This window comes from Salminus brasiliensis, chromosome 5 (assembly GCF_030463535.1).
Source record: "Salminus brasiliensis chromosome 5, fSalBra1.hap2, whole genome shotgun sequence".
Classification (NCBI taxonomy): domain Eukaryota; kingdom Metazoa; phylum Chordata; class Actinopteri; order Characiformes; family Bryconidae; genus Salminus; species Salminus brasiliensis.
Window position 1 is genome coordinate 42,270,867 of NC_132882.1, and position 27,704 is coordinate 42,298,570.

Genomic DNA, 27,704 nt, shown 5'->3' on the forward strand with positions numbered 1-27,704 from the left:
TAGACCCCAATGACCGTATGCTTCCATACACCTGCAGATTCAGCTACTTCCTGCACACTGTGGCCCAAATGCAATCACTCCTTATAGCCAATCATTAACATCCGCTGTGTGGACCATTTTCCACACAGACACTGTACTGTACTAGTCCTGTTGCAAACCCTGCAGGTATTTCCAACCCGATTATTCTTGTGCAACGCCATTTGCGGCAGATTTCAGTTCATTTGCGCCATCGCCGCTATACACCGGTTACTTGATCAGGAAACCAACAAATGAGCACCTGCTTCTTTAAATTGTACAGTCACTTCTGATTGATTCTTACTTTCCAATATCGATGTACCTTCAGGGGCATTTGGCGGAGTTGACCGTGATCTCCCCTGGGCTTCCTTCACAATCAACCCCCCCTCCCCCCCCCTTGCTGTGATGTGTGTGCGTTTCTATGTATGTGCAACTGTTTCTCTTTCAAGGGGTTTCTTTTTTCCCCCTCATACACACACACACACACACACACACACACACTCGTAAGGCTGCTGGGGAACAGCAGGATTACCACTACTTTGACATAAAGTCTTCTCACAGACACACACAGGCTCAAACAGGCTCTAATAGGTATTTTGCTGGATAAGGTTGGCATGAACCTCCCTATGATTAAGCCGCTCCATGCGCTTCCCATGGGATTGCGAGCAGGTTATCCAGCGATGAAGGAAATCCTGTGCTAAAGGCTTCCATCATGTCCTTTGACTCTTTAAGACATAAGCCAGAAAGTGGCCACCTGGGCTCCCGCATCGTACATCTCCATCTCCATCTCTTTAACCGTAGCCTTGGCGATGCATCACGCTGGCCGATGTGTCACATGACCCGCGTCCTCTGATTCAGCACAGACTCAGCTTTTCAGTTATGGCAGTTATTGAAGGCAAATATTCAATGTAGAACTAAAACAGGGGGCCAAAGGAAAATGCTGCGTGTACAGTATGACGGCGGACGAGCGTTGTGGAGGCGCGAGCAACGGCGGCAGCCGTCAGCAGAACATAATGATGACGGATGCTTAAGGATGAGCTTAATGATGGTAAAAGTCAGAGGTGCCTCGGTGGCCTTCCTCAATACCCTGCTGACGAAACAGCATGGCTCTAGCTACTCAAGCTGGTCTAGCTGGTCTAGCTGGATATCTAAAGGGTGGGACTTTATTTGTGACCAGCAATCTGATTGGCTATTATTGTTGAAGGACAGGATTTTAACCAGAACCAGCAAGCTGACTGGCTCATTTATTTATTTCTTTATCTTTAGATGGGCGGGACTTATCCGTAAACCTCTGCTTGCCTCTTTTTGTAGAAAGGCGGAATTTTATCGCAACCAGCAATCTGATTGGCTAATAATGTAGAAAGGCGGTGGCGGGGGGGGGTGTTGTTCGTTTTTTTGTTGTTGTTTTGTTTGATGGTCAGGACTCACTAACTTGCAAGCTGATTGACTCTTTGTTAAAGGGTGGGACTTCTATTAGTAACTAGCAATCTGATTGGCTGTTATTGTTAAAGGACGGGACAGTGTCCATAACCAGCAATCTGATTGGCTATTGTCGAAGGACAGGACAGTATCCATAACCAGCAATCTGATTGGCTGTTATTGTTGAATGGTGGGACTTTAAATGGAACCAGCAAGCTGACTGGCTATTATTGTTAAGGGGCGGAACTTTAACTGTAACCAGCAATCTGATTGGCTCATATATTTAGTTTTTTATTTTTAGATGGACGTAACTTATCCTTAAACCTCTGCTTGCCTCTTTTTGTTGAAAGGCATAATTTTATCGGAACCAGCAATCTGATTGGCCATTATTGTTGAAGGATGGGACTTTAACCAGAACCAGCAAGCTGATTGGCTATTATTGCTGAAGGATGGGATCTTAACCGGAACCGGCAATCTGATTGGCTAATATTGTTTGAATCTGATTGGCTAATATTGTTGAAAGACTGGGGGTTTAGTTTTTTTGTTTTTTTTTTATTGTCAGGACTCTGTAACTAGCAAGCTGATTGACTCTTTTTTAAAGGGTGGGACTTTATTCGTAACCATCAATCTGATTGGCTGTCATTGTTGAAGGACAGGACAGTATCCATAACCATCAATCTGATTGGCTGTCATTGTAGAAGGACAGGACAGTATCCATAACCAGCAATCTGATTGGCTGTTATTGTTGAAGGGTAGGATTTTATTCGTAACCAGCAGTTTGATTAGCTATTATTGTTAAAGGACAGGACTTTATCCATAACCAGCAAGCTGATTGGCTGTTATTTGTCCGTTCAGGTGACAGACGGCTGCTCAGTCTGTGTGTTTCCACTGCAGCTGTGCTTTTAGATTAAGGAAATTATCACTTTAAACAGTAACAGCAGCAGTAGAACTGTAGTCCACACTTTTATGGTTAAACATTGGCTCTTAATCCGTGGTTCTCATATGTCCCGAGCTGTTCCCTGTTAGCACAATAAAGTAGCTTGATGACATCACCAACTGGCTTGAAACGCTTGGTCGCGAAGCTTCTACTGAGGTTTTTCTGGGCCGCCTTTGGGCCGTTTCATCACAGCTGGATATTGTGTACTTGTGTGTAGGGCTCTTTCTTGTGTGTGTGCAGGACTGCAGGGGCTGTTTTTGTACTCGGTGGTCACAGATGCTGGCGTCTGTACTGTGAGTTAATTAAGGTGTGTGTGTGTGTGTGTGTGTGTGTGTGTGTGTTAATTGAGACATGTTGTGCAGCTTGAGGGCTTTGAGCGCAGACACACTATTGATCAGCCGGCCTTGTCTGAGTCACGTTTGACTGATTCCTGATCGATCCGGCCTGTCACACTGATTGATCACCAATACTCTGTCACAGCTATTGATCAGGGCCACTGCTTAGTGACATGCAGCACTGGTCATATGTTGGCGGAATAAGTGCTCGCTCGACTTCCTTTCTTCAGCCCTACACTGCACCCACCCCCACCCTCCCCTCCACCCCACACACACAAACAGATTGGACCTCTACTGCAGCGTTGGTCATTGTGCGATGCTACGCTTGGCTTGGTGGCCTCTGTGGTCATTAATAGTACTGTACAGCGGCCTTCCCAGGGGTCAGATACATATGACTCTTTTTTTTTTTTCCTCTCCATTGCGGATCCACAGCATGATTAGCAAATGGCTTAAGTCAGAGCTACTTTAGTCAGATACTCCTGTGCCACACACTCTACAGTTACAAGAAAATGTCAGGTGAACCATTTGGAACTGAAATTGCCTCTATTCACTATTCCCAATATTGAAAAATCTGGAATGCTATATAAAACACTTTTCATAGGGAACTGAAATTGCCTCTATTAACTATTCCCTATATCGGAAAATCTGGAATTCTATACAGAACACTTTTCATAGGGAACTGAAATTGTCCCTATTAACTATTCCCTATATCGGAAAATCTGGAATTCTATACAGAACACTTTTCATAGGGAACTGAAATTGTCCCTATTAACTATTCCCTATATCGGAAAATCTGGAATTCTATACAGAACACTTTTCATAGGGAACTTAAATTGGCCCTATTCCCTATTCCCAATATTGGAAAATCTGGAATGCTATATAGAACATTTTTCATAGGGACCTGAAATTGCCCCTATTCACTATTCCCAATACTGGAAAATCTGGAATTCTATATAGAACACATTTTATAAGGAACTGAATTGACTTTCATCTCCTGGGAAATTCCAGACTAAATTCACCTATTGTGGGGAAGAGAGTGATTAAAGGAGTATTTCAGTCGGAAATGCTAATGGTAAAATTATAAAAAAGCCTGTTGGAAACGGTAAGGGTCATGCTAATATGCCACGAGCTTGTGTTCGTAGTTAGCCACGTTAGCATGTTTGGTCAAGCCGGTGCTTTAATGTTACCCTCTGCAAATGACAGCACTCCAACTCCATAATAACTCCAGCGTCGAGGCTCAGCTTCACTGCTTCCGTTCAGCTTTCCAGCGTTTACCTAGTTATATCATTATGGCATAATTACACGTGACCCACCTTCCACTCACCTATTTTTAAGCCTGTGTAATCACAGCTGGCTTTAGTACAGAGCAGCGGGAATGAGCTGTACTTACACGGAGGCCTCGCCGTAATTACATATATACAGAGTTATTACTGCGCGCTGTGTCCTCATGTCAGGTGGGTTCCAGACTTCATTTGCATGATGTAAATGTGCTGATCAAATAGCATACACCACCTTTTCCAAGAGCCACATCTTCATACAGTTTGCCTTTTAGCCAACGCTTGTGCACAGATTAATGGCTTGCTTCTTTTGCCGCTAATTAGCATCTGCCTGACTAACGTGCTGAAAATGAGAAACGACTGAAATGACTAGATTGATCTGGTGGGAGTGTTCGTAAATAGGAGATTTTGGTGGTTCTTAAGTTCTGTGATGGATGGGCTGTAAAAATGGGTTGTGATGCATTAGGGGGAAGTTGGTGATTTAGCTGCATCGGTTCTGAAATATGATGATGATTAATTATAGTGATAATATTATTTCAAAATTGTCATTTTTTTAAGTAGTCTGTATTCCGAAAATATGTAAATAGTTCCTTTTAAGTCACATTTCAGTTTATAAAAAATGCAGCAAAACAACCCAATCAGACTGAATTGTGGTGAACAATGCACTGAAATAGTTCTTATAGGTTCACAACTGAATCTAATTGTGGTGAAATTGAATCATTTGCTACACGTGGTCACAATTACAGAGAAAAGTAACTGTCCCCTAGTCACTATTCCCTGTTTTGTAAAATCTGGATCCCTAAAAGTAACTGTCCATTAGTCACTATTCCCTGTTTTGTAAAATCTCTATCCCTAAAAGCAACTGTCCCCTAATCACTATTCCCTGTTTTGGCAAATCTGGACCCCCAAAAGTAACTGTCCCCTAGTCACTATTCCCTGTTTTGGCAAATCTGGACCCCCAAAAGTAACTGTCCCCTAGTCACTATTTTATTTTGGAAAATCTGGATCCCTATATATAACACAATTACACAGAAAAGTAACTCTCCTCTAATCCCTGTTCCCTTTTGAGAACAGAAAAGGTTCTGAGAACCATCCTTCCCTACATTGGAAAATCTAGAACTCATACCATATCAAACACTGTTATAGACAGAACCTATCGCTAATCACTGTTCAATATTTATCAGAAATTCCAGAGCACTGTATGGAACGCTATTATAGGGACCTGGAATGTTCCCATAATCACCAATTCCCAATTCTCCACACCGGAACGTTATGTATGGAACACTGTTAAACGGAGGGGAGGAGGTCCCTAATCACTATTCCCTGCTCTGGGAAACCATTAAGACCGTACGGAACACTGTTCCACTGCTCCTACAAAAAAGGTTCCCTAACCACTTCCTTAGATCGGAAAACCAGGAATGCTATATCGAAGGCTATTATCAAGACCAGAAAAGGTCTCACCTGGAATCACCAGGAAGAACCAAATAGAACCTTGTTCTTTTAGGGAATGCTAATTCAGTCCCAGTGTGCAGACGCTAACGCCCAAATACTCAGATCTTTGTGCCGGCCCACCTTTCCCATACATACAGTGTTCCAGAGAGTGAATGCTAGATAGCCGTAAATATTCCTAGTCTAATCAACAGGTCGTGAGGTCCGAGATTACATCCTTAACGTCGGACAGGGAACGCTAGCAAATAGCGTCCGGTACAGGGGCCGGCGCTCAAGTGTGGGGCTGCAGTTTGGCGTTTCTGTGCAGTCCTGCAGCGGACGTTCCATCAACTTTTCATAAAGCGAGCGTCCAGACGACTTCCGCCTGCGGGAAGCGGCCCAGCTTCAGACTCTCGGGCGGGTTTTAGCATAAATATTTTAGGCTAACTGGGACATGCTTCACCTCGGCGCTAGCGGGAGCCTGTTGGATACCTAGTTTACTGTTCCTCTCTCCCTAACTTTCTCTCTCTCTCTCTCTCTCTATCTCTCTCTCTCTCTCTCTCTCTATCTCTCTCTCTCTCTCTCTGCCCCCCCTTCCCCTCACACGCCGCACCTCCATCTGTCTCTACCTCTCCCTCGTTCCCTTGCTCCAGCTCTCTCTCTCTCTCTCTCTCACTCTTTCTCGCATGCGCACTCGCGCTTTCTCCTTTCTGCTCTTTCATTAGCCTTTTTCTGTCTTCTCTGTGTCCACCCACTTAACTCAGGACCCCCTGCCCCCCCCAACTCGCCCAACACACACAGACTCTCTCTCTCTCTCTCCTTCTCTCACACGCTCTCGCGCTCTCTCTCTCTCTCTCTCTCCCTCTTACTCCGCTCTGTCGCTTTTTCTCAAAGAGTCATGGTGACGGACCTGGACCGGCCTGCTTGCTCTCACATCCTGTCTTTTCTTCTCCTCCGTGGGTCCCCGCTCTCTCTTTCCTCTCTTTTTGCCCTCTCTCTCTCACACACACACACACATTCTCTCTCTCACACACACACACTCGCGCACACACACACTTTTGTGGTGCAGGAAAGACCAATTAAAATCCATCTTGTCTCCTTGCTGTCTCCCACCAAACTCTCTCTAGGGCGACTAATTAAAATAGAACCCCCCCCCAATCCTCCTTTCTACCTCTACCTCTTTACCTCTCTCGCTCTCTCTCGCTCTCTCGCGCTCTCTCTCTCTCTGTTCCTCTGCTTCTGTCACTCCTCTCCTCTGTGTCTCGTCTCTCCCCTGTTTTCTAACCCCCTTTTCTGTCCTTCTGCTCTTTGTTCACTTCTCTGGACTTCAGACCTTCTTTGGACTTTGGGCCCAACTTTTATCTGCTCCTCTACTAACACCCCCCCCACACACACACTTTTTCGCTCTCGCGGACTCTCGCTCGCTCCGGCTCGCTCCGGCTCTGATGGTAAACATGTAAACAGCTCCTTAAAGACAGGCCTATGTAAACAAGTCAAGCCCTTCTCGCCAGCCCACCGAAGGGCCATTGTATGCTAATGCTCAGCCTATTAGCGAGGCTTCACTATTAGCTTTGGTGTTTTGTGTGCGTCTGAGTCTGTGTGAACACATGCCTGTGTGTGTGTGTGTGTGTGTGTCCCTTACTCTCGCTAATTACCATATAGCTGCTATGAACTTGCCCTTAAACACTCTGCAGATTCTCCAGGCCAGTTTCTGAAGCTCTCTCGATCTTTTTTTTTTAATATAAGGGCTATCAGAGAGGGCATCACAGCAGCCGTCTCCGTTTTCTTTGTTTAATTAGTCTAGAAACTGTTTTCACATCGCTGAGCTCCTGCTGGCACTTCCAGGCCTGCAGCTGAGGCCTGGCTCCAGTACGTGGCAGGGCTGAGCGGTACCAGGCTAAAACACCATGCATAGGATTTTGCTACTGCATTGATTTAGGATGTCCCGAATATCGGCTGATTCTGATCTGATCCAATCCATCCAAATCTCTTAATGCTGAGTATCGGCTGAAACAGATCTGATCCGATTCCATCAGAGTCTCTTAATGCTGAGTATCGGCCGATACCGATCTGATCTGATCCACCCGAGTCTCTTAATGCTGAGTATCGGCCGATACCGATCTGATCTGATCCATCCGAGTCCCTTAATGCTGAGTATCGGCCGATACCAATCTGATCTGATCCATCCGAGTCCCCTAATGCTGAGTATCGGCCGATACCGATCTCATCTGATCCGATCCATCTAAGTTTCTTAATGCTGAGTATCGGCCGATTCTTATCCGATCCATCCGAGTCCCTTAATGCTGAGTATTGGCCGATACCGATCTCATCTGATCTTGTTGTGCTGCTAAGACGAGCTGCTGATTAATGGGTTCAGTAAAATCCCTTTATTTTCAGTCTCAGTTTCTATAATCAGACTTTCTGGACTAACTGATTTAGTTTAGTCAAGACTTTTCTTAAAACGTCTGTTTTATAGTGTTTAATATCTTATAATCCAGTCTGACTCTCCTTCCTGACCAATCAGCTACCAGCTTCTTTACAACACTGCAGTCTAATCACTTCCTGTGTGTGTGTGTGTGTGGTGGTACACACTCTGGCCTGAGATCTATTGATGTTGGTCTACTTGTCTGCTCCAGAGTGTCCTATTGTATTGGCAGTGCTTCTCTCTAGGGTCTAGAGAAACTGTGTGCTTGTATGCTATGTCCGCTATGGGTCCAACTTAAAGTAGCTGAAGAACGCGTTCATTACTTAAGGTGTCCACAAATATTTGGACATAAGAGATGCAGAACATCAGCTGCAGATGATGAGAACATGGTTAGAGAGGATTCTAGCCGCACTGCGTTCTCTGCAGGGCTGATTAGAGCGGTCAGTTGATGGATCGTCGCTGATATTTCATGGAAGAGCCAAACACCGGAGCAAGAGACCTGTGATTCAGAGCAAAATCTGTGCTGGAGATTTATTGACCCCCCAGAAATCTGCACCGTCGACTTGGAAAAAAGCCATATTTAACGGCCGTGGCTCTCTCATGGCTCTCGGTGAAAGAAATACACCCACTGATTTATACCCCCACCCACTTATCTCTCTCGCTCTCTCTCTCTTTCTCTCTCAGGCTCACGAGTGATGACTACTCCATCCAGGTGAACCTCAACGACTACCTGGACATCCTGTGTCCTCACTACCCCCCCGGCCTCCCGCTGCCCGGCCCGCCAGAGACGCTGGCGCTGTACCTGGTGGCTGAGAGCCAGTTCCGGGGCTGCCAGGAGACCAAAGGGGCGATAAAGCGGTGGGAGTGCAACGACCCCCAAGCCCCCTACAGCCCCGTCAGGTTCTCTGAGAAGATCCAGCGCTTCACGCCTTTCTCCCTGGGCTTCGAGTTCCTCCCAGGACACCACTACTACTACAGCTGTGAGTGACTCTTATGGTCTTATCAGTTTTGCGAATGCCGATGCCACGGTACCGATAACCGCGCGATAGCTCGGGCAGCCGCACTGTGTGTTCAGCCTCTGATACTCTGACACGAAATTTTCCTACTTATTGATCATTAAATAAAATAAAATTAAAAAATCCTTTGGGAATTGTTGGAACTTTGGGAATTCCGCATTTTTCCAAGGAGTCAGTTGTGCAGCCGCACTGTGTGTTCTGGTGGGCCTGATCAGAATGGGGCGTTCAACACCAAACCACTGTGAATCACTTCAGCTTTGTTTACTTCGTAGGCGTATAATTGTTATACAGGAACAGCTACATAATTTTTCCGAATGTATTTTTCCCGCTTTTCCTCATAGGGACCTGTGTGTTGGTTCGCGCCTGTTGCTCGTTACCTCATCTGAAAAGGCAGCCTCCGCTATTCAGATATACTCATCTGACACAAAAATCTTCTTATTAATCTACTCATTGATCATTAAATAATAAAAATTCCTTTGGGAATTGTGGAATCTTTGGGAATTCCACATTTTTCCAAGGAGTCAGTTCTGCAGCCGCCCCGTTCAACACCAAACCACTGTGAATCACTTCAGCTTTGTTTACATCGTAGCCGTATAATTACGCGGGAGCTGAAGAGATGGTGGAATTTTCCGTGGATCCGTGGAATTTTCGTTGGAAAAGAAGTTGTTAACTGTAGTTTAGTGCAAAATGTAGGAGGTTTTTGCTCATATTTGCAATTGATTAGTATCCAGTGAAAAATCCCTCCTCAGAGCCGTTCTCCCTCTTTTCCATTGGAAGCCAGGGAAGGAAGGAAAGCGAAGACAGTCTGTGTTTTTCCTGCTTTGGTTTAAGGCCATGCCCTTCTTCCTTCCCCACCTCCTTCCACCACACACACTCTCACACACCAACATCTCCAACTTCCTCCAGCAACCCCACTCTGTCTTTTATCTGCCAAGTGAGTTGGCCGGGGCAGGAACATGGGGTAAAGTAAACAAGTCCCCCCCCCCCCCCCCACCCCCCCCAATCCACATTCCAGAAAGTAATGCGGTGAAAAGTATGATGGAGAGACGAAAGGAAGGAAAGGAAGATCGATACAGGGGCCACCGAGAAGGAGAATGAAGAAAAATGATGAAACTGAGTGCAGATGGAGAGGTGCAACAGAACATAGGAAGATAGGTAGGTGGGTGGGGGGAAAGAGGAAGGCCAGACAAGCAGGGAGCGGGACAACAAAGGCCGAAAAGAGAGCGAGAGACGGCGAGAGGGGGCGAGAGAGGTGGGAAAGAGAAAGGGAAGACACGGACACAGAGGGGGGGAAGTATCTTTACATAAATTACTGATCTAGTGCGCGGGACAATGGAGTATTGTTCAAGCATGAGATCCAGTATACACAGCGCAGAGCCCATTGTGTTCCTCACTCACTCCTCAGCACCCCACCCCCCCTCCGCCCCTCCGCCCGCCACATACACCAATGATTTGCGCGCGAGGGTTTCTTCCATTGTTCGCCTCAAAGCTGCAGTAACGATGTGTCGGCCTGACTAATGGTGAAGATCACAGTCCTGAAAGTACAGCTAAAGGGTTTAGCCGGAGTTTGTTGTGTCTGCCGAGTTCGGCTGTGCACGTCTCCTTCGGTCCCTCGGTGGGCCTCGCTGTCGCTCCCACCAGCTGGCCTTGATGTCCAGTGGGCATTTCATGAGAAACGGACCAACAGAACTGGGCTAAAACTGGAATTCTGACATCACAAATCTGGTCCTTCCCTTAAAATGTAGTGCCATTCTCTTATGTTGACATCCCACCACCCCTGGACACATTGTATCCATTCTATCCCCCCCAACTGTTAAAATCGTCCATGTGATTAATTGCCCATCTTCACACGACCGTCGCACTTATATACCAGGTTAAAATTTATGGAAATATATTTACTGAGAAGTTTTTATCTGGATAAAGCATCGCTATTGAACTTATTAGCAAGTTCAACGATATAATATAATTGTGGGGGTAGGCAACTCGGCTAACCAGTAGCATGCTAGCTAATACAATCGAATGGGGATCAGCTCGACTGGCTAACTAGTAGCATGAAGACTAGTTGAAGGGGGTGGACCAGCTCTGCTGACATGTTAGCTACATTGGCTGGCTAACGAATTTAGATCCTAAATGGTGCTTCTGTAAGACGACGTCAGAGGGGACAGGATGTGTTAAGACACCGGAGAGCAGTGAGAGTGTTAGGGTGGATGTGGACATACTTAACATATTTAATGATCCCAGGAAGAAGTAGCTATGTTGTAGCAGCATGGACAACGAATGTCCAACTATGAGGACCCTCGAGGATGTAGAATATGGCATCATTTGGGAACAATGCACAATAGTATAATTGCACTGTAAATATGTAATGCAGTCATATTGATTAAATATATATAATGAAATCTTATTTTTTTTAATTACAGTAAAGTGATTATACAGTAAAATCGACAAAAACAATGTCAAATTTAGTAAAAATGCAAAATAACAGCAACAGTCTAATATAACTGAAATGTGAAAGTAACAACAATACCCACTGCAGCAATGCACAGTAAAACTAGAACACTACAACTGGTGTTATAATACATAACTAATTTATAATACAGTAGCATTTCAAGAATTACACAGTAGCAGTACAGTATAGTAAACCTTGCAGAAAGTTGCTAAGATATGAATATACATTGTCGCATTTGCGAAAAATACAGTAAAATATGAAATAGAAACAGTAAAAAATTTTAAAAATGCATGGTAAAATTTAAATACAGTACAATTTGCAGAAATGCACAGTAAAAGCATATAATATTTCCAAGAAAATGCAAAAAAAAAAACTAAAATCCAGTCCAATTCGTAAAACAAAGTGCATATATATATATATATATATATATATATATATATATATATATATATATATATATATATATATATTGTGCAAATAATAATAAAGTGCACACATATATGCATAGTATAGTACGGTCAATTAAAATAAATAAAAGAGAATAATATAGTAATATAGTAAAATTGGCAAATGCACAGAAACTGAAATACAATAAAATTTGCAAAAAAAAGGCACAAAAACTACATCACAGTACACTTTATAAAAATGCATAGTAAAGTATGGTAAATACAGTAAAATTGGCAAAAAAAACTGTAAACATGAAATACAGTACAGCTTGCACAAATGCACAGAGAGCTAACATTTAAACAGAGAACAATATTACATTTAAATAAATTACTATTTGCAGTCATATATGATGTATAATACATTTGCAAAAATATACAGTGAAATACAGTAAAAGTATATTAATGTAACACAGTAAGCACAAGAACACAGTAAAAACATAATTTGTCCAAATTTGCAGTCATTATATATATATATATATATATATATATATATATATATATATATATATATATATATATATATTAGTGTATATAAAAACAATGAAAGTAGAATACAGTCTGTTTGCAAGAATGCACAGTAAGAGTATTTTGAACTCTGAAGAAATGTTAGCGCTGATGTTAAGCTAATTAAGCTAATTCCCACTGCAGTAGCAGTGTCTTCCTTTTGCTACAGTCTTCTCTTAGTCTGAGGCCGTTTCCCCGAGCACCTGACCTTAATTTTGCTCCATAATCTCAACACGGAGACTGGTTGGAAGGCTAACTGGTGCTGTTGTGAGAGAATGGAAAGACTTATTCACTCACCCTATCTAAGAAGTGCAGGGCATGCGTCGCCCCCTGGTGTACCACAGTAGAAAATGTTCAAAGTTGAAGTGCTGACCGCAGAGACCAGCTTGGGAAATAACGTAAATATACACACAGAGGGAGTTTGTTAGGGGTTTAAAAGGAAAAATGTTTGATTTTGATCATTAATGCTTCCAAATGCTGCCATCGTCCAATGAGGGTTGCGGCTGAGTTTAACACTACTGAATCATATTTAATGTTCAGTACTCTCAATTTAGTGCACAGGGATATTAAACAATACATTCAACAGACTGGGAAACAAAGTACTGATTTTAATACATAATAATGATAATAATAATAATAATAATTAAAATATCCAAATAATAATAATACTAAATAAACAATGCAGCCAGACTATCAGTAGTCTTCTCCTTTGCCTTAGAATTAAGAGCAGTTAGCATCAACAACACATCATACCATCTCAGAATACCGCCAACCTTGAGGCAGATGGGCTACAGCGACGGCCATGTCCATGTTCCACTTCTGTCAGCCAAGAACAGAAAGCTGAGGTCACAGGCCCACCAAAACTGGACAGTTGAAGACAGGAGTAACGTAGCCTGGTCTGATGAGTCTTGATTTCTGCTGAGGCTCACAGATGGTAGGGTCAGGATTTGGCACCAACGGCATGAGTCAATGAACCCAACCTGCCTTGTGTCAGCCTTCCAGACGGGTGGAGAGGGTGGGGTGAAGGTGTGGGGGATTCGTTAATACCAACCAGTCATCGCTTGAATGTTACAGTCTATTTGAGTACTGTTGCTGACCATGCGCATCCCTTCATGACCACAGTTTACCTTATCTTCTAACAGCGACCTCCAGCATGAGGATGCACCCAGTCAAGAAGCCAAGGTCTCTCGAACTGGTCCCATGAATATGACAACTTGACTTGAGTTCAGGGTTCTTCAGAGGCCTTCCCAGTCACTAGATCTCCATCCAGTAGAACGAGATGTGGTAGAACGGGAGCTTTGGAGCACACTATAAATGGACAAAAGTATTGGGACACCTCATTCACTGTTTCTTCCAAAAGCAAGGGTTTTAAAGAAGTTAAAAAGAGCTTCTCCTGCTTTTGTTGGAGTAACTGTCTCTACTGTCCACCAAGGGCTTTCTACTAGATTTTTGGAGGAGCTTTGCTGTGAGGATTATTTGATTGCATTCAGCGACTTATTATTATCATTATCATTTTAAATGTATAGACTTGAGGCACCACTGTATACAGTCATTCCACCCCAAGACTTTCCTCCAAACACATTTATGTGGTTCCCAACAGTCTTAAAAACACACACACACACACACACACACACACAGCCTGGCTGGAGTCCGACATCCTCATTTGCGTCAATGTGAAATTATGGCGCAGGGCTAACTGGATATATGTGCGGTTGTTAAGAGCTGGCTTAAAAGCTCACTTTAAAGAGGAGAGGGGAAGCGGCCGCAGCTGCAGTGTGTGTGTGTGTGTGTGTGTGTGTGTGTGTGTGTGTGTTACTGAAACGGCCGTTATGGATTTATAGTTATGGGCAGCGTGATTAAACATGGAGCCAGCGCTGCTTTCTGCAGGAGTGTCGCCAGCATAGCCGTCGCCACTGCTCCTTTTAAGATCGCTGCCTCGGGGGCCGAGGCTCGGGGGCCGGGCAAGAAACGCGAGCGCGTGTAAATGCTAATCTCGTTTAGGCCCCAATAAAACTGCGTATACACGAACATATACCATGTCCTGCCCGTGATACCATGTATGGCTCTTCGCGCAGGCCCCTCGTTCTGCAGATATCTGCTGTTCATACTCCACGTTATCCTCCACCGCCTGTATTGATATATGGAATGGGGCAAATTTTTTGCTACATTAGCCAGTGCACTTATCCTGCAAAATATTCCGGCTAATATCATTAGCCCAAAGGCAGAATTTACACACACACACACACACACACAAACCCACCCTCAAAGTCCTCATTTACATTAAGCTAATGCAGCGTGCACGAGTTTGAGCTGTAGCAATTGTGCTAGCTCTGTTAGGCTGACACAGTTTAGGCCAGCTGGAGAACTTTCTGCTGGAGCGGCGGGAGCCTCTGGTGTACGGGCGATTAGTGGGGACCGCTGGGGCCGATTTGGGTTGGTTTTAGAGCTGCCCGAGGGTCCCCGTTTCCCAGAACACTACTACGGTGGTCTGATTTTGGAGATCTGATGTAGCTGTTTGCCTCCATTGCAGTGCTTCCTGCAGTGATTCTGTTCTATACTGTCTTTAAAGGTTCCTTAAAAGGGTTCTCTGAGCAGTGCCATAACAGAACCACCTCTATTACATCATGTAATGAGATGTGCAAGTACAGGGTTCTTCTATGGCATCGCTTAGAGCAGAGTGTATGACTGATACGTGGGAGTGTCTTATGTGCAGTATATAATTGAGCGTTTTTATGATGTTAACCATTGCAATAAAAATCAGTACTGGTGCTGATGCAAATGAGCCTTCTGACCAATCACAGCTCCAGCTGTGTTTCTGTGGGTGTTGTGATGAATGAGGTACTCCTGTAACACAACATAATTCTTCTAATATGGTTAAAACACTGCAGGCCGCGTTGTTGAGGTTTTAATATAATGGGAGTGTGCTAAAACTTGCAGAAAAATGTTTTATAATAACATTATTATTAATAATAATAACAATAATAATCATGATTGTTATGATTATTATGATTATTATTATGTTTATTTTGTTTCCTGTGAGGGATTTTATTAAGTTAGTTTAAAAACAATGTTTAATTTGATCAGAGATCCTCAAATTCCTGCATGAAACTAAATACCAATTTCTACGTTCTAACTGAAAAAATTAAAAATGGTCAATGAAGATGAATGTTGATAAAAAAAAAAAAAAACTAAACTAAACTAAAAAATGGGTGAAAAAAAATCCAAAATTTTCCAAAATCTATTTATTTACTACATTTTGCATATGGGAAAAACATAAACAGTGTATCATGTTCCATTACTTTCACACATGCTATATTTAATGTTTTTGGTGCAATATATTAAATGCAAATGTAATAAAGTGTGTTAAGTGTGAGTGTGCTAAAGTGTGCTAAAACTTGCATAAAAATGTTATATCATAGCGTAATAATCACAATCATAAGCATCATAATTATTCAATAAATAATTATTCAAATTCAATATATATATATATATATATATATATTATATAATTATATTAATTATATATATATATATATATATATATATATTATATAATTCAATGTATATAAACAAATGAAAATAACAGATAAAAGCATTTGCGTCTATTTTATTTACAAAATTTTGCATATGGGGAAAAATGTTAACATAGCGTGTTTAAATATAGCGTGTGTGAAAGTAATGGCACATTAAAGGTTTTGTTGCAATATGTTGAATGCAATTTCAATAAATACGCAGTAAGTATGCTTTAGAATATGCAGTGTGTTTCTGTAGAGGATATGAACTTTATTTATACTTTTATTGACAAAAACATTGGTCGGTTTTAAATAGTTGGAAATGAAATTATAGACTACATCACATATATTTTTATGACCGTGCACAAATACATGAATTTATTTAATTTTAGATACATAGATTCTAAAATCATAAATATGTTGTATACTTTATTCTAATTTAATACATTTGGAAAAAACAGAAATTGTCTAAAAAGTACAGAAGAAAATACAGATTGTTTTTTGTGCATCATATTTAAATATTTTTGGCCAAATATGTTCCATTCAGTAAATAAACAGTAATTATACATTTGTATCTTTTTAAAGTATAAAGATACAGTGTGAAGAAATACGTCTCTGTTTGTTTTTTTTTTTATTGTAACTTTTTTTTGTTTGTTTGTTTACATTTTTTTGACCCCTACTTATAAAACGAAAGTCTTTAAGTATAATTTCAGGATGTTTTTATTTCAAATTAAATTGATATATAATGAAGTAATGCCTGATGTATATAAAGTAATGAGATATAGATAATTAATGTATATAATACATCACCTTTTAAACCAAAAATGAAATTTAGAGTCTTATTTAAGAATATTACATGTAGCATTAGTTTTTAATTAATTGTAGCATTTCTATTGGTCCATTTATCGTAATCTTCTCTCAGTGTAAAGACTTGTCTCTGTTTTCAAATAGCAATAATATTTTTTTAATGTAGAAGAAAAAAGAAAAGACCACAGGCTCGTGATCCACGCCCATCATTTCTTATTTAAAGGCTCACTCATCCTGAACAGCGTCAGTGTTAGTGATGGAGTCTTCCATTCCAGCCTTTATTAATGGATTATCTGTAACTATTGACTTTCTGCTGAGTTTCCTATAGAGCTGATAAGCTTAACTGCTTATATGTGACCTTTTTTAACCTTTTGCTTTGCAAAGCACATATTAACTGTATTACTGTCTCTGTCTGTCTGTCTGTCTCTTCCTTTTCGTTTTGCAGCCCTGTCCACAGATGACGGACCCCCCCTCCCCTGTATGAAGCTGAAAGTCACTGTGTGCTGCGAGGCCAGTGAGTACTCTCCTCTTTTCATCCTCTTTTTTTTTTTTCTCCTGCAAGTTTTTTTTTTTTTTTCTTCTTGGCAGTCCCTCCCCTCGCACCCGCTCACGCACTCAGACGACCCTCTTTCTCCGCACGCGATCCCCTCGCTTATCTTTGACCTCTCGCTCCATCTCTTACACACTACCTCTCCCTCCCCTCCCCATCTCACAAATCTCCTTCTTTCCCAGAGCGGAATTCTTTATCTTTATTTTATTGTTGTTCTTCTTAAAAAAAAAAAAAAACACACATTCAATCATTTAAATAATTAATAGTCATTGTAATAATTTAATTTAGCTTCCATAACAGCTGGAGAGCTGTCTGTACAACTTCACCGTTAAGCTGATCTAAACTGAGCTGAACTAAATATGTTTTTTTATATATATTTAGAGGATTTTTTTTTTTTTTTACCTATTTTTGCCTTTTTTTTTTTAATTTTTTTTGCTTTCATAGTTACTATTTTATTGAAAAGGTCGGGAAAAAAGTATGATTAATATATATAAAAAAATAGAAAATTTATAAAAATAGATATAATTTATGTTCATATACTCTCAATTTGTAAATAAATCAACTGTAAATACAAAAAATCATATACTGTAATAAAATAATACATTTATTATGTAAAAAGGTTTGGGTGGTCCTGGTCAAATAACACAGTTTGTTGATTTTCTAAATGTAAATAAGTACATAAAAACAGTAAACAAGCATGGATTGAAACATTTGCATTTTATTCTAGAATTAAACACAATTATCTCTTTATTTAGTCAATTTTGTATTTAGGAAAAAAATAAAATGTACCATTTATTGTGCTTTTACTTTCACTGTATTTTCAAGTGTCTCTCTATAGAGGAACTGAACTTTATCCACACTTTTTTATTTACAAAAGAACAGCATTTTACAAGAGGTACTGTATTAATGTAATTATTTCAGACTAAAATAGTATATTTATTATATATATGTTTTATTGATTTCTATATAAATATATTTTTATACATTTGAACAGATCTTTAAATCTGTTCCGGTTTGTTGGTCAAAAAAAGTGTGGAAAAAGTGTGTTTTCAGTTCCCTGTGTGTGTGTGTGTGTGTGTGTGTGTGTGGCGTGGCTAGTGTCTCCAGGCTCTCAGCCCCCTGCAGTAATGTTATTCTTCCGCCTGGCTGAGCTGACGAGAGAGCAGTGGGGAATGCCGTCCGGTTAGATTGGGAATGGCAGTCCAGTCCGTGAACCGTCCGCCTTAATTCCACCTCTCGCTTCACAGACACACACACACACACACACAAAATGTGCGCACACACGCACACAGATGTACGGCGGCCTGTCCAGTCCAATCCGCTGTCCCCCTCTCTGCTCCAGTCCCAAATCATGCTCTTGCCTCTCCTCCCCTCCTAATCTCCACCATCAGTAATAATCCTGTCCGGCTGATCATTCCCTGAGCCAGTTATTTCTGTGCGTCGGAGTCGGAACCTCCACAGCATTAGCGTGTGGTCAGGAAGAGTGTGGATTAGCTGCTTTTCAGGTGAGCTACAGATCAGTACTGGAGAACGGGTGATGTGGGAATAGCCTGAAAATGAGGAACGACTTTTCTTAGTGGGCCGACTCCGAGCTTATCAATCAGCAAGTTGTTTTTATAAAATAGGACAGCTTCAACGCAGTGCCTCTGCCTAATAGGCTCCGCCCCTGTATTTCTGTCATGCTAGCTCACCAAAAAGTTGTTGGAAGTCTATGCTAGACCGATCCATGGCTTAAAACAGTGGTAAACAGCAGTGTGTGTTATTGAGGCATGTAGGACGCCATGTGATCCACATTTTCACCGTAATGTTGGTGCAATAGCTTAAACATCCTTCCGGATCCTTATCCTGGCACTCCAAGAGCTTTATAAACTGAGGAATGTACCAATAAACCAAAAGTGAGCACCATAGTTCATACTCACAATGGATCTCACCAGGGTTTGCTTGAGACGAACCCCAACCCACTGTTTTCAGGGGGACCAGGGGCCACTTCTCTGGACTGGACCTCTCTGACCAAACCTTAGAGGCCTACTTGTAGGGTTTCGAGCAGGTTTCATTCATTTTAACCCCCTTAGAAGGAAGCAGGCTGTTCCCTTAAATTTCACGTATGTAAATGAGCCAATTCTGATTGGCTGACCTGTTTGGAAAGCAGTCCAACGTGAATGCCCTCTATAATGACTTCAGTCTGAATGGGTGGGGCTGAGTGATGCTACACATTTAAAGGGGCTTTAGAATAGAATAGTTGAAGAATGGAAGTTGTGACAAACCGTGAACCTTAAACTCCAGCAGAACCAAGACCGAGCAGCAAAACAGGCCAGTTCCAAAACCTCAGAACTGTTACATCACAGTCCTGACCTGTTATATTTACACCCACTAAATTGACAAGACACCCCCAAGCCTTTATAGCTCAGGTTAAAGCCCTTTGTCACACCAGGCCTTTGTCCACGAATTTTCTGTGTGTGAAATTCCATGCATTTCAATGAGATTTGCTGTGACGGGTGAGTTTCACGTACACGAGTTCAGCTTTGGTGAGCTTGGACATGCAAATTCACATCCCCCACCAATAGTGCTGGAGCTCTGGCTGTGTGACCTATGGCACGGTCTGTACCGCCTTTGCTCCGTCTGTGCCAACATGGAGGAAGCGCTGATTGTTGTACAACTCTTCTCGTAAAGATTACAAAATACAGCACAAGTGAAAGGTGGCATGGTACACAGTCAGTCGAGAGGTGGGATTAGACGGGAATTGGCACAGTTACACAGTTAGCTGGTTTGTGAATCAGCTAAACCAAAGTGGAGGAATGTCACGCCCATTCCAGACGTGACGTAAAAATGCAAAAACCCAGCGTGACCAGGGCTTAAAGCTGGCAAGGTGGCTGAAGAATTCCTTTATGGAGTATTTAACTTGTTGTTTGGCGTATAAATAGTAAGTTTGTCACTTTGGTTAATGGGAAATATGCTCAGATGCAGATTTTCTAGCCTATTTACCACCCTGTTATTGTACCATCTGAAAAAAACACACTGATTTCATACTGAAATGATAAGCTCTGCTCTGATTGGCTGCTCACAGAATCTACATGTTGTAGCATAATTTTATCACTGCAGCTAAACCACTGTGATCGTCCCCAAGATAGCGCTGCTGTCCTCTCGTTGTGTCCTCTCAGCGCGGTGTGCTTTCAGCCTTGTCTCCACTCGCTTCTCCAGCTTCATCTTTCTCGAGTCTTACCAGTAAATAATAATAAGGCGTCAATTTCTGAGGGAGTCCAGCTTGCTTTCAAAGAAGCAGACTACTGTTAGCTTTTAGCTTAGCACGGATCCCCATTTGTTCCCACTAGCTTTTTTGGTTCGAGCTTAAAGCTTTAGGGGTGTTCAAGCACCTTTTCTGCGGACACCGGCACCGGAAAAGCTGTGGTCATGAGGCCCGGTTCCTGTAGCAGCCTGTATTCCCATAGCTAGCATTAGAGTAGAGTCTGGAGGTGATGAGCTGCTCTACTGTATCAGCAACACCATATTCTCCTGAAGTCATCGTCCCGTTTTATCGTTCACCAGCTTTGACTAGCGCTATAGTGGATAGTGGGAGGGGTTAATAGCAGTTTTAAGGTGTTAATATGAACAAGTCAGGACTGTGATGTCACAGTTTTGGGCTTTTTAAATTAGCCTGTTTTTCCAGCTCTGTTTTGGTTCGGTCGGATGTTCTTTTAAAGGAGGAAAAAACAGTGTTTGAGGCTCACTTCCATGTACGGATCACAGTTTTGCATTCTGGGAATTTTTTTAAAGCAATTCAAAGAATCTTTTCAAGGCACATGGTCATGGTCTGGCCAGTCTAAGGTGTTGAGAAGGGATCGTTTGTGTAATGGCATGTAAATAGCTTGTCTTTGCAGTCAGGCTGTGAGTGTGTGTGTAAGTGTGTGTGTGTGTTTGATTGAAGAGGCCGGATATGTTGCTCGTTTATTGCTTTCTGAGGCCGGGCCGGTATCAGAGCGGCCAGGCGTTTGATAAAGCCCGTTTTGATTGGCGGTTACTTTGTGTTCTTCAAAAGTGGACGCTCAAACACAGCGAAGGTCCACTTCTTCTCCTCTTTCTTCTTCTTTGTCCATTTCCCTCGTCTTCCCATGCACTTCCTTCAGACGGCTCATCTCTTTTAACTCCGTCTGTGTGTCTCTCGCTCGCTTGCGCTCTCTCTCTCTCCTTCTGCCTCACACTCTTTCTGTTCTCTGACCGAAACTAATCCAGACTAAACTGTAGCATCTCTCTCTCTCTCTTTCTCTCACTCGCTCTCTCTCTGTTTCTAGTGTTCTGTCGTTCCTGAAGTGGCACTAATCTCCCCCCCCACCCCCCTTCCTTCTCTCTCTCCGTTTCGATTTCTCCCCCCTCCCCTCCCTCATTTTTATGATCTGTCGTTACCGGAGCAAAACTAATCTGGCCTCCATCCACTCCCGTCCCTTTTTCCCGTCCGACTTTCGCCCCGCTCCCCTCCGTCCCCCCCTTCTCCTTCCTTCTTTCCATCCAGCCTTGTGCTTTTTCTCCTACCAGCACCACTATGACCTTCTTCAACACTTTTTTTCAAACCAGTTGAGCATCTCGGACAACACGGCTGTCCACTTTTACAGTAGAAAGGTTCCTACATGGTTCTCAGTGTAGTACTCCCAAGTTCTAGGCAAAACCCTAAAAGGTCGGTCTGTGTTTTTGCCGTTTTTCACTTTTCAACTAAAAGCAAATGTGGCACTTGTTCTTTACATTGTGCCTGTTTTTCAGGATGAGTTGACCAATAGAAATGCTCCAAAATAACTTGGAATTAAACAGGTACAGTTAGGAAGTTGAGCTTTTGGAGATACTTGGATGCATAACTGATATTTAACTAAATATCTGTTCAATTCACTTTAAAAGCTGCCACCTTAAACAGCCTAAGGTCCGCTGGTGGGCCGAAAGTGTTATTACAAACTTCAACTACCAGAAAATAGCCCCACAAGTTTGTGCAGATACCTGTAGATACTGAGTAATATACCTTAGTGTGTAATAAGCCTATGGAGGTAATTTCCCCTAATCCTAGCTTTAACCTCGACACACAACCCCAAACCTATCTTTACTCAGGTCCTAAACCAAGTTCTGGTCCTAATGTTAACCCTGTTTAGGTGAGTTACTTAACCCATCACATAGTTTAACAAATTGAACATCTGTAGGTGTAGTAATGTGTGTGCTAATGTGACATTATGTAAATCTGGCTGTGGTTCTTTACATTGTGTCAGAATTTCAAGATGAACGGACCAATAGAAATGCTTTAAAATGACTTGGGATAAATTCTTTTTACATTGACTTTGTCAATTGGAATGGGAATGTTTTACCTTCTCCTGTAAAGGAGCTACTGAATAGTCTATACTGAATAATCCATTCCTAGAAAGTATGTAATAGTTCATAGTAGATTCTGAATACTTTGTTCCTAGATAGTATGGAATAATTCCTAAAAGATACGGAATAATTCATAGTAGATACGGAATAATTCATAGTAGATACGGAATAATTCATAGTAGATACTAAATAATTTATAGTAGATACTGAATAATTCATAGTAGATATTAAATAAGTAATTCCTAGTGGATACTGACAATTTTATTCCTAGTAGATACTGAATGATTCCTAGAAGATACCGAATCATTCATAGTAGGTACAGAATAATCAATTCCTAGAAGATACTGAATAATTCATAGTAGATACTGAATCATTAATTCAAAGAAGTCACTGAATAATTGATAGTGGATACTGAATAAGTAATTCCTAGAAGGTACTGAATGATTTATAGTAGATACTGAATAGTTCATTCCTAGAAAGTACTGAATACTTTATTGTAGATACTAAATAATCATAATAAATACTTCATTAGTAGATACTGAATAGTTCGTAGTAGAATAGTAGTGATACTTTCGATTGTTAAATCATTTATTTGTTAAATTGTAAAGGGGCCTCGCTGTACTTTCTCCACACCTATGCACCACTCCCTCCCATCCCTAAATTGCATTCTTCCTGTAGTCCCGTTTCTATGAGGACAGATGAGAGGTGAGTCTAAGTGGGCGTGAGGAAGCGGCTCACCCGGGGGATGTTTTGTGCAGCTGGGGTTTTGTCCCCCCCTGGTAAAACGTTCTGTATTTGTGGTTTCTTCCTGTGGCAGTCTCTTTTATCTGACAGCTTGTGTCCTGTCGAAGGTTCTGTCGAGCCCAGGGGCCGAAGTCCTGGGGAAAAAAACTCCAGTTCTAAGGCTTGCTTGGTGCCATGAGGGGTAATAAGGTGTAATTAACAGGGTTTTTTTTAAAGCACTGCTTTTCCTGGGTAGGTCATTGAAGCTGTAATGAGTTGGCTCAAGGGAAGCTGAAGGACGGTGTAGAGATCAGCGATACCTGAAGGAATAGCATTTCCAATACGGGCACCACTCACTGTCATTGAAGCAAGGCTCTTTGCCTGCAGTACGTGGCATAGAGTTCTCTCTCTGATGCAATATGCAGCATGCAAACTAGTGTAGATCCATCATAGATTATCTAAAATTATAAACAAAATCGCTAATAGATGGACGTACTGATGATGTTTTATATATTAATTATTTATATATGAATTTATATGGAACAAATAACCACTGAACTGAAGTAGCCCTCATAAAGTTATAGACACTACAGATAAATAGAGGACAAGGGGAAGGATTGTGTTTATTGTGGGACAATATTCTTCTTAACAACTGTACATGCACACCCCCCACTCACCCTTGCTGCCTTATGAACAAGAAAACCATAGATACTGAATAATTCATAATAGGTGCTGAATCATTTATAGTAAATACTGAGTAATCAATAGTGGCTACTGAAGAAATCCTAGCCGATAGAAATAGATACTACTAAAAAAAGAAATACTACTAGAAATAGATATAGATACTAAATAATTCATAGTAGATTCTGAATAATTCATATTAGATTTCCGAACCGATCATGGATACTGAATAATCCATGGTAAATTGTGAATGCTTTGTAGTAGATACTAAATAATTCATAGTATACACCCAAAATTCATAGTAGTTACTGAATAATTCATAGTATACACCCAAAATTCATAGTAGTTACTGAATAATTCATAGTAGATTCTGAACATATAAATACTGAAGAACTAATAATAGATACTGAATAATTTATAGTACATATTGAATAATGTATAGTAGCTATATAATATCTAATAGTATATACTGAATAATTCATAGTAGATACTGACTAATTCATAGCACATATTGAATAATGTATAGTAGCTATATAATATCTAAAAGTAGATACTGAATAATTCATAGTAGATACTGAATAATTCATAGTAGATACTGAATAATTTATAGTAGCTACATAATATCTAAAAGTAGATACTGAATAATTTATAGTAGTTACATAATAACTAATAGTAGATACTGAATAATGTATAGTATATATTGACTTATTTACAGTAGCTACATAATAACTAATAGTAGATACTGAATAATTCATAGTACATTCTGAACATATATCTACTGAATAATTCCTAGTAGGTATTGAATAATGAATAGTAGATTGTGAATAAATTGCATTAGATAAATAATAGTAGACACTAAATAGTTCTTAGTAGGTACTGAATTATTCACAGCAGGTACTGAATGGTTTATAGTATATACTGAATAATTCATAATAGATTGTGATGAGACTGAACATATAGATATGGGTAAATTCATAGTAGATTCTGTATAATTCATAGTAGACACTGAATTGGTCATAGTAGGTACTGAGCTTTATACTGAATAATTAATAGTAGTTAGCAATTCATGGATAGTAGTTACTGAAGAGTCCATTGTATCTACTGAATAATCCCTAGAGGTTCCTAGGGGTGGAAATCTCTGACATCAGATTTCAGTTATGTTGTTCTTTCGGAAATTATTCAATGCATCAAGAAATGTCAGCACAGTTCCATCAGATTATTTGATTAATTGATTATTTGATTGATTAATTGATCAAAGCAAATCATGTTTGTCACATCACATTACACAGGTGTGAAGGTACAAAATAGAAATGCAGAATATATACACTAACGTACACTATACATATACTATGCACACACTACATATACTATACACACTATACATACATTATACACACGTACACACACTATACATATACTATACACACTCTATACATACATTATACACACGTACACACACTATACATATACTATACACACTCTACATACATTATACACACATACACACACTATACATATACTATACACACTCTATACATACATTATACACACGTACACACACTATACATATACTATACACACTCTACATACATTATACACACATACACACACTATACATATACTATACACACTCTACATACATTATACACACATACACACACTATACATATACTATACACACTCTATACATACATTATACACACGTACACACACTATACATATACTATACACACTTCATATATACATTATACACACGTACACACACTATACATATACTATACACACTCTATACATACATTATACACACGTACATACACTATACATATACTATACACACACACTACATATACTATACACACATACATGCACTATACATATACTATACACACTCTATACATGCACTATACATATACTATACACACACTATACATGCATTATACACACATACACGCAGTATACATATACTATACACACACTATACATGCATTATACACACATACACACACTATACATTCATTATACACACATACACACACTATACATACACTATACATACATTATACACACGTACACACACTATACATATACTATACATACATTATACACACATTCTACACACGCTATATGTACACTATGTACGTTATTGTACTTTAAAATGTTTTAAATGTACAGGAAATGTTTGTGGTACTATTATACGATTAGAATTATTTTTAAGGACAAAATATGTCGTTGTTAAACACTGACAGTACAGTAACACCAAACTTGGTGAATTCTTATTAGAGATTTAGGATTTTGGCCCCAAAAAAACAAGTGTGAATTTGATTGTAGACGATTTGAATGGCTTCTGATTCAGATCTCTGAAGCGATGCAGTTGAATCGGCACCTTCGGATCAGTGTTTCCACCACCTTGATGCATCAGTGCGTTTTTACCCCCTTGGTAATTAGCAAGTAATTCACAGCGGTAATTGAATAACAAGCCTCTGGGTTCAAGGGCTGGAGGCTGGGACATGTCAGTTTGTGTCACGGGGAAAGGGCTCCCCCCCGAAGTCGGCTCCGGCACGCTCGGAAAATCGAATGCACTGAAGTTTTGCAGGGCCAGAAAGCGATTCCTGAAAAGCGTCGAGGCGTAAACATGTTTCTCGCTATAAAACACCATGTAGTTCAGAAACCCCTCCCTCTCTTTTATACTTACTGAGGGCGACTCGTCCAGACATTAATTCTGCTGTTGTTTTTGCCTCTCTCTCTCTCTCTCTCTCTTTCTCTCTCTGATATTCACTCTCCCTCCCTCTGTCCCTCCCCTGCTGTGAGGAACCATTACAGTCAGTTCTACTTTCTCTCTAATTGATCCCTCTCTCTTTTTTCTGCTCCCCTTTCTCGCTTTCCCTCGTCCCTGCTGTGAGCGCACCATTTCCTGTTCCAATTCCTCTCTCTCTCTCTCTCTCTCTCTCTCTCTCTCTTGCTCACTGTCTACCTCCCCCTCTTCGTACCCACCTCCCTCGCCTTTCCAGATTTTTCCCCTCTGCCATTTTTTTTTTCAACTTTAGGATAAAATCCGTCTGCTCAGTTATCCCAAACGTTCCGGATTGTGTATTTGTTTTGGTTTTTTGAAATTTCCTTTTCTGCGATGTTTTCCCAACAAAATCGTTATTCGCAAATTTTTCGCAAATTTTTTTTTATCCACTTAAAATCAGTGTAAAAACGACTGAAGTGGAGAAGCAGCGGTGAGATGATGTTCTTCTGTTATCCCCTCCCTCCTGACTTCTCTCTCTCTCGCCATCTCTCGCTTTCCTCACGGCCGCCCCATTTGACGCAATTTAGCGGAGAGCGCAGCCATTTTAGGGAAGGAAACGTAAACACACTGCCATTTTGGTGCCGCTGAACAAATGTGCATCCGATTCCAGTATCCGTAACGCTCGTGCAAAGATTTGTCTGGGTTTTGGTAAATGTTTCGTTTCCGAATTATTGCAGCGGTTTAATCTCTGAAACATAAACGTGCCAGAAAGCGCTGCTGCATTTTCTTCAGTGACGTTTATAATTTACCTTAGATTTGCTTTTTTTTGTTTTTGTATTTTTATTTACAGTTTTAGACAATACAAACTTGTTTTGTTTGTTTTGTGATTTATTGAATCATTTTTTTCTTTCAATTTAACAAATTAGAGCAATGTTTCACATAACCGTAAAAATTTTCTAAAATGTCATGAAAACAAATCTCATTATTTTTTGCAGTTTTCACCTTTTTGACCTGTGAATCTGACAATTGTTCTTTTAAATTGTGCCAGAATTCCATGCTTCATTTTCATGATCAATTTCATTTCAGAATGAACAAATAGAAATGTTGTA

General features: G+C 40.7%; 1 protein-coding gene across 1 annotated transcript in view; it reads left to right on the forward strand.

Moving 5' to 3' along the window:
• efna4 (ephrin A4) overlaps window positions 1-27,704 on the forward strand; it is a 77,534-nt gene that overhangs the window by 39,330 nt on the left and 10,500 nt on the right. The window contains exons 2-3 of the mRNA XM_072679036.1: window positions 8,521-8,816; window positions 17,016-17,084. Coding sequence (XP_072535137.1) covers window positions 8,521-8,816; window positions 17,016-17,084 — 365 coding nt within the window. The remainder of the gene's footprint in view (window positions 1-8,520; window positions 8,817-17,015; window positions 17,085-27,704) is intronic.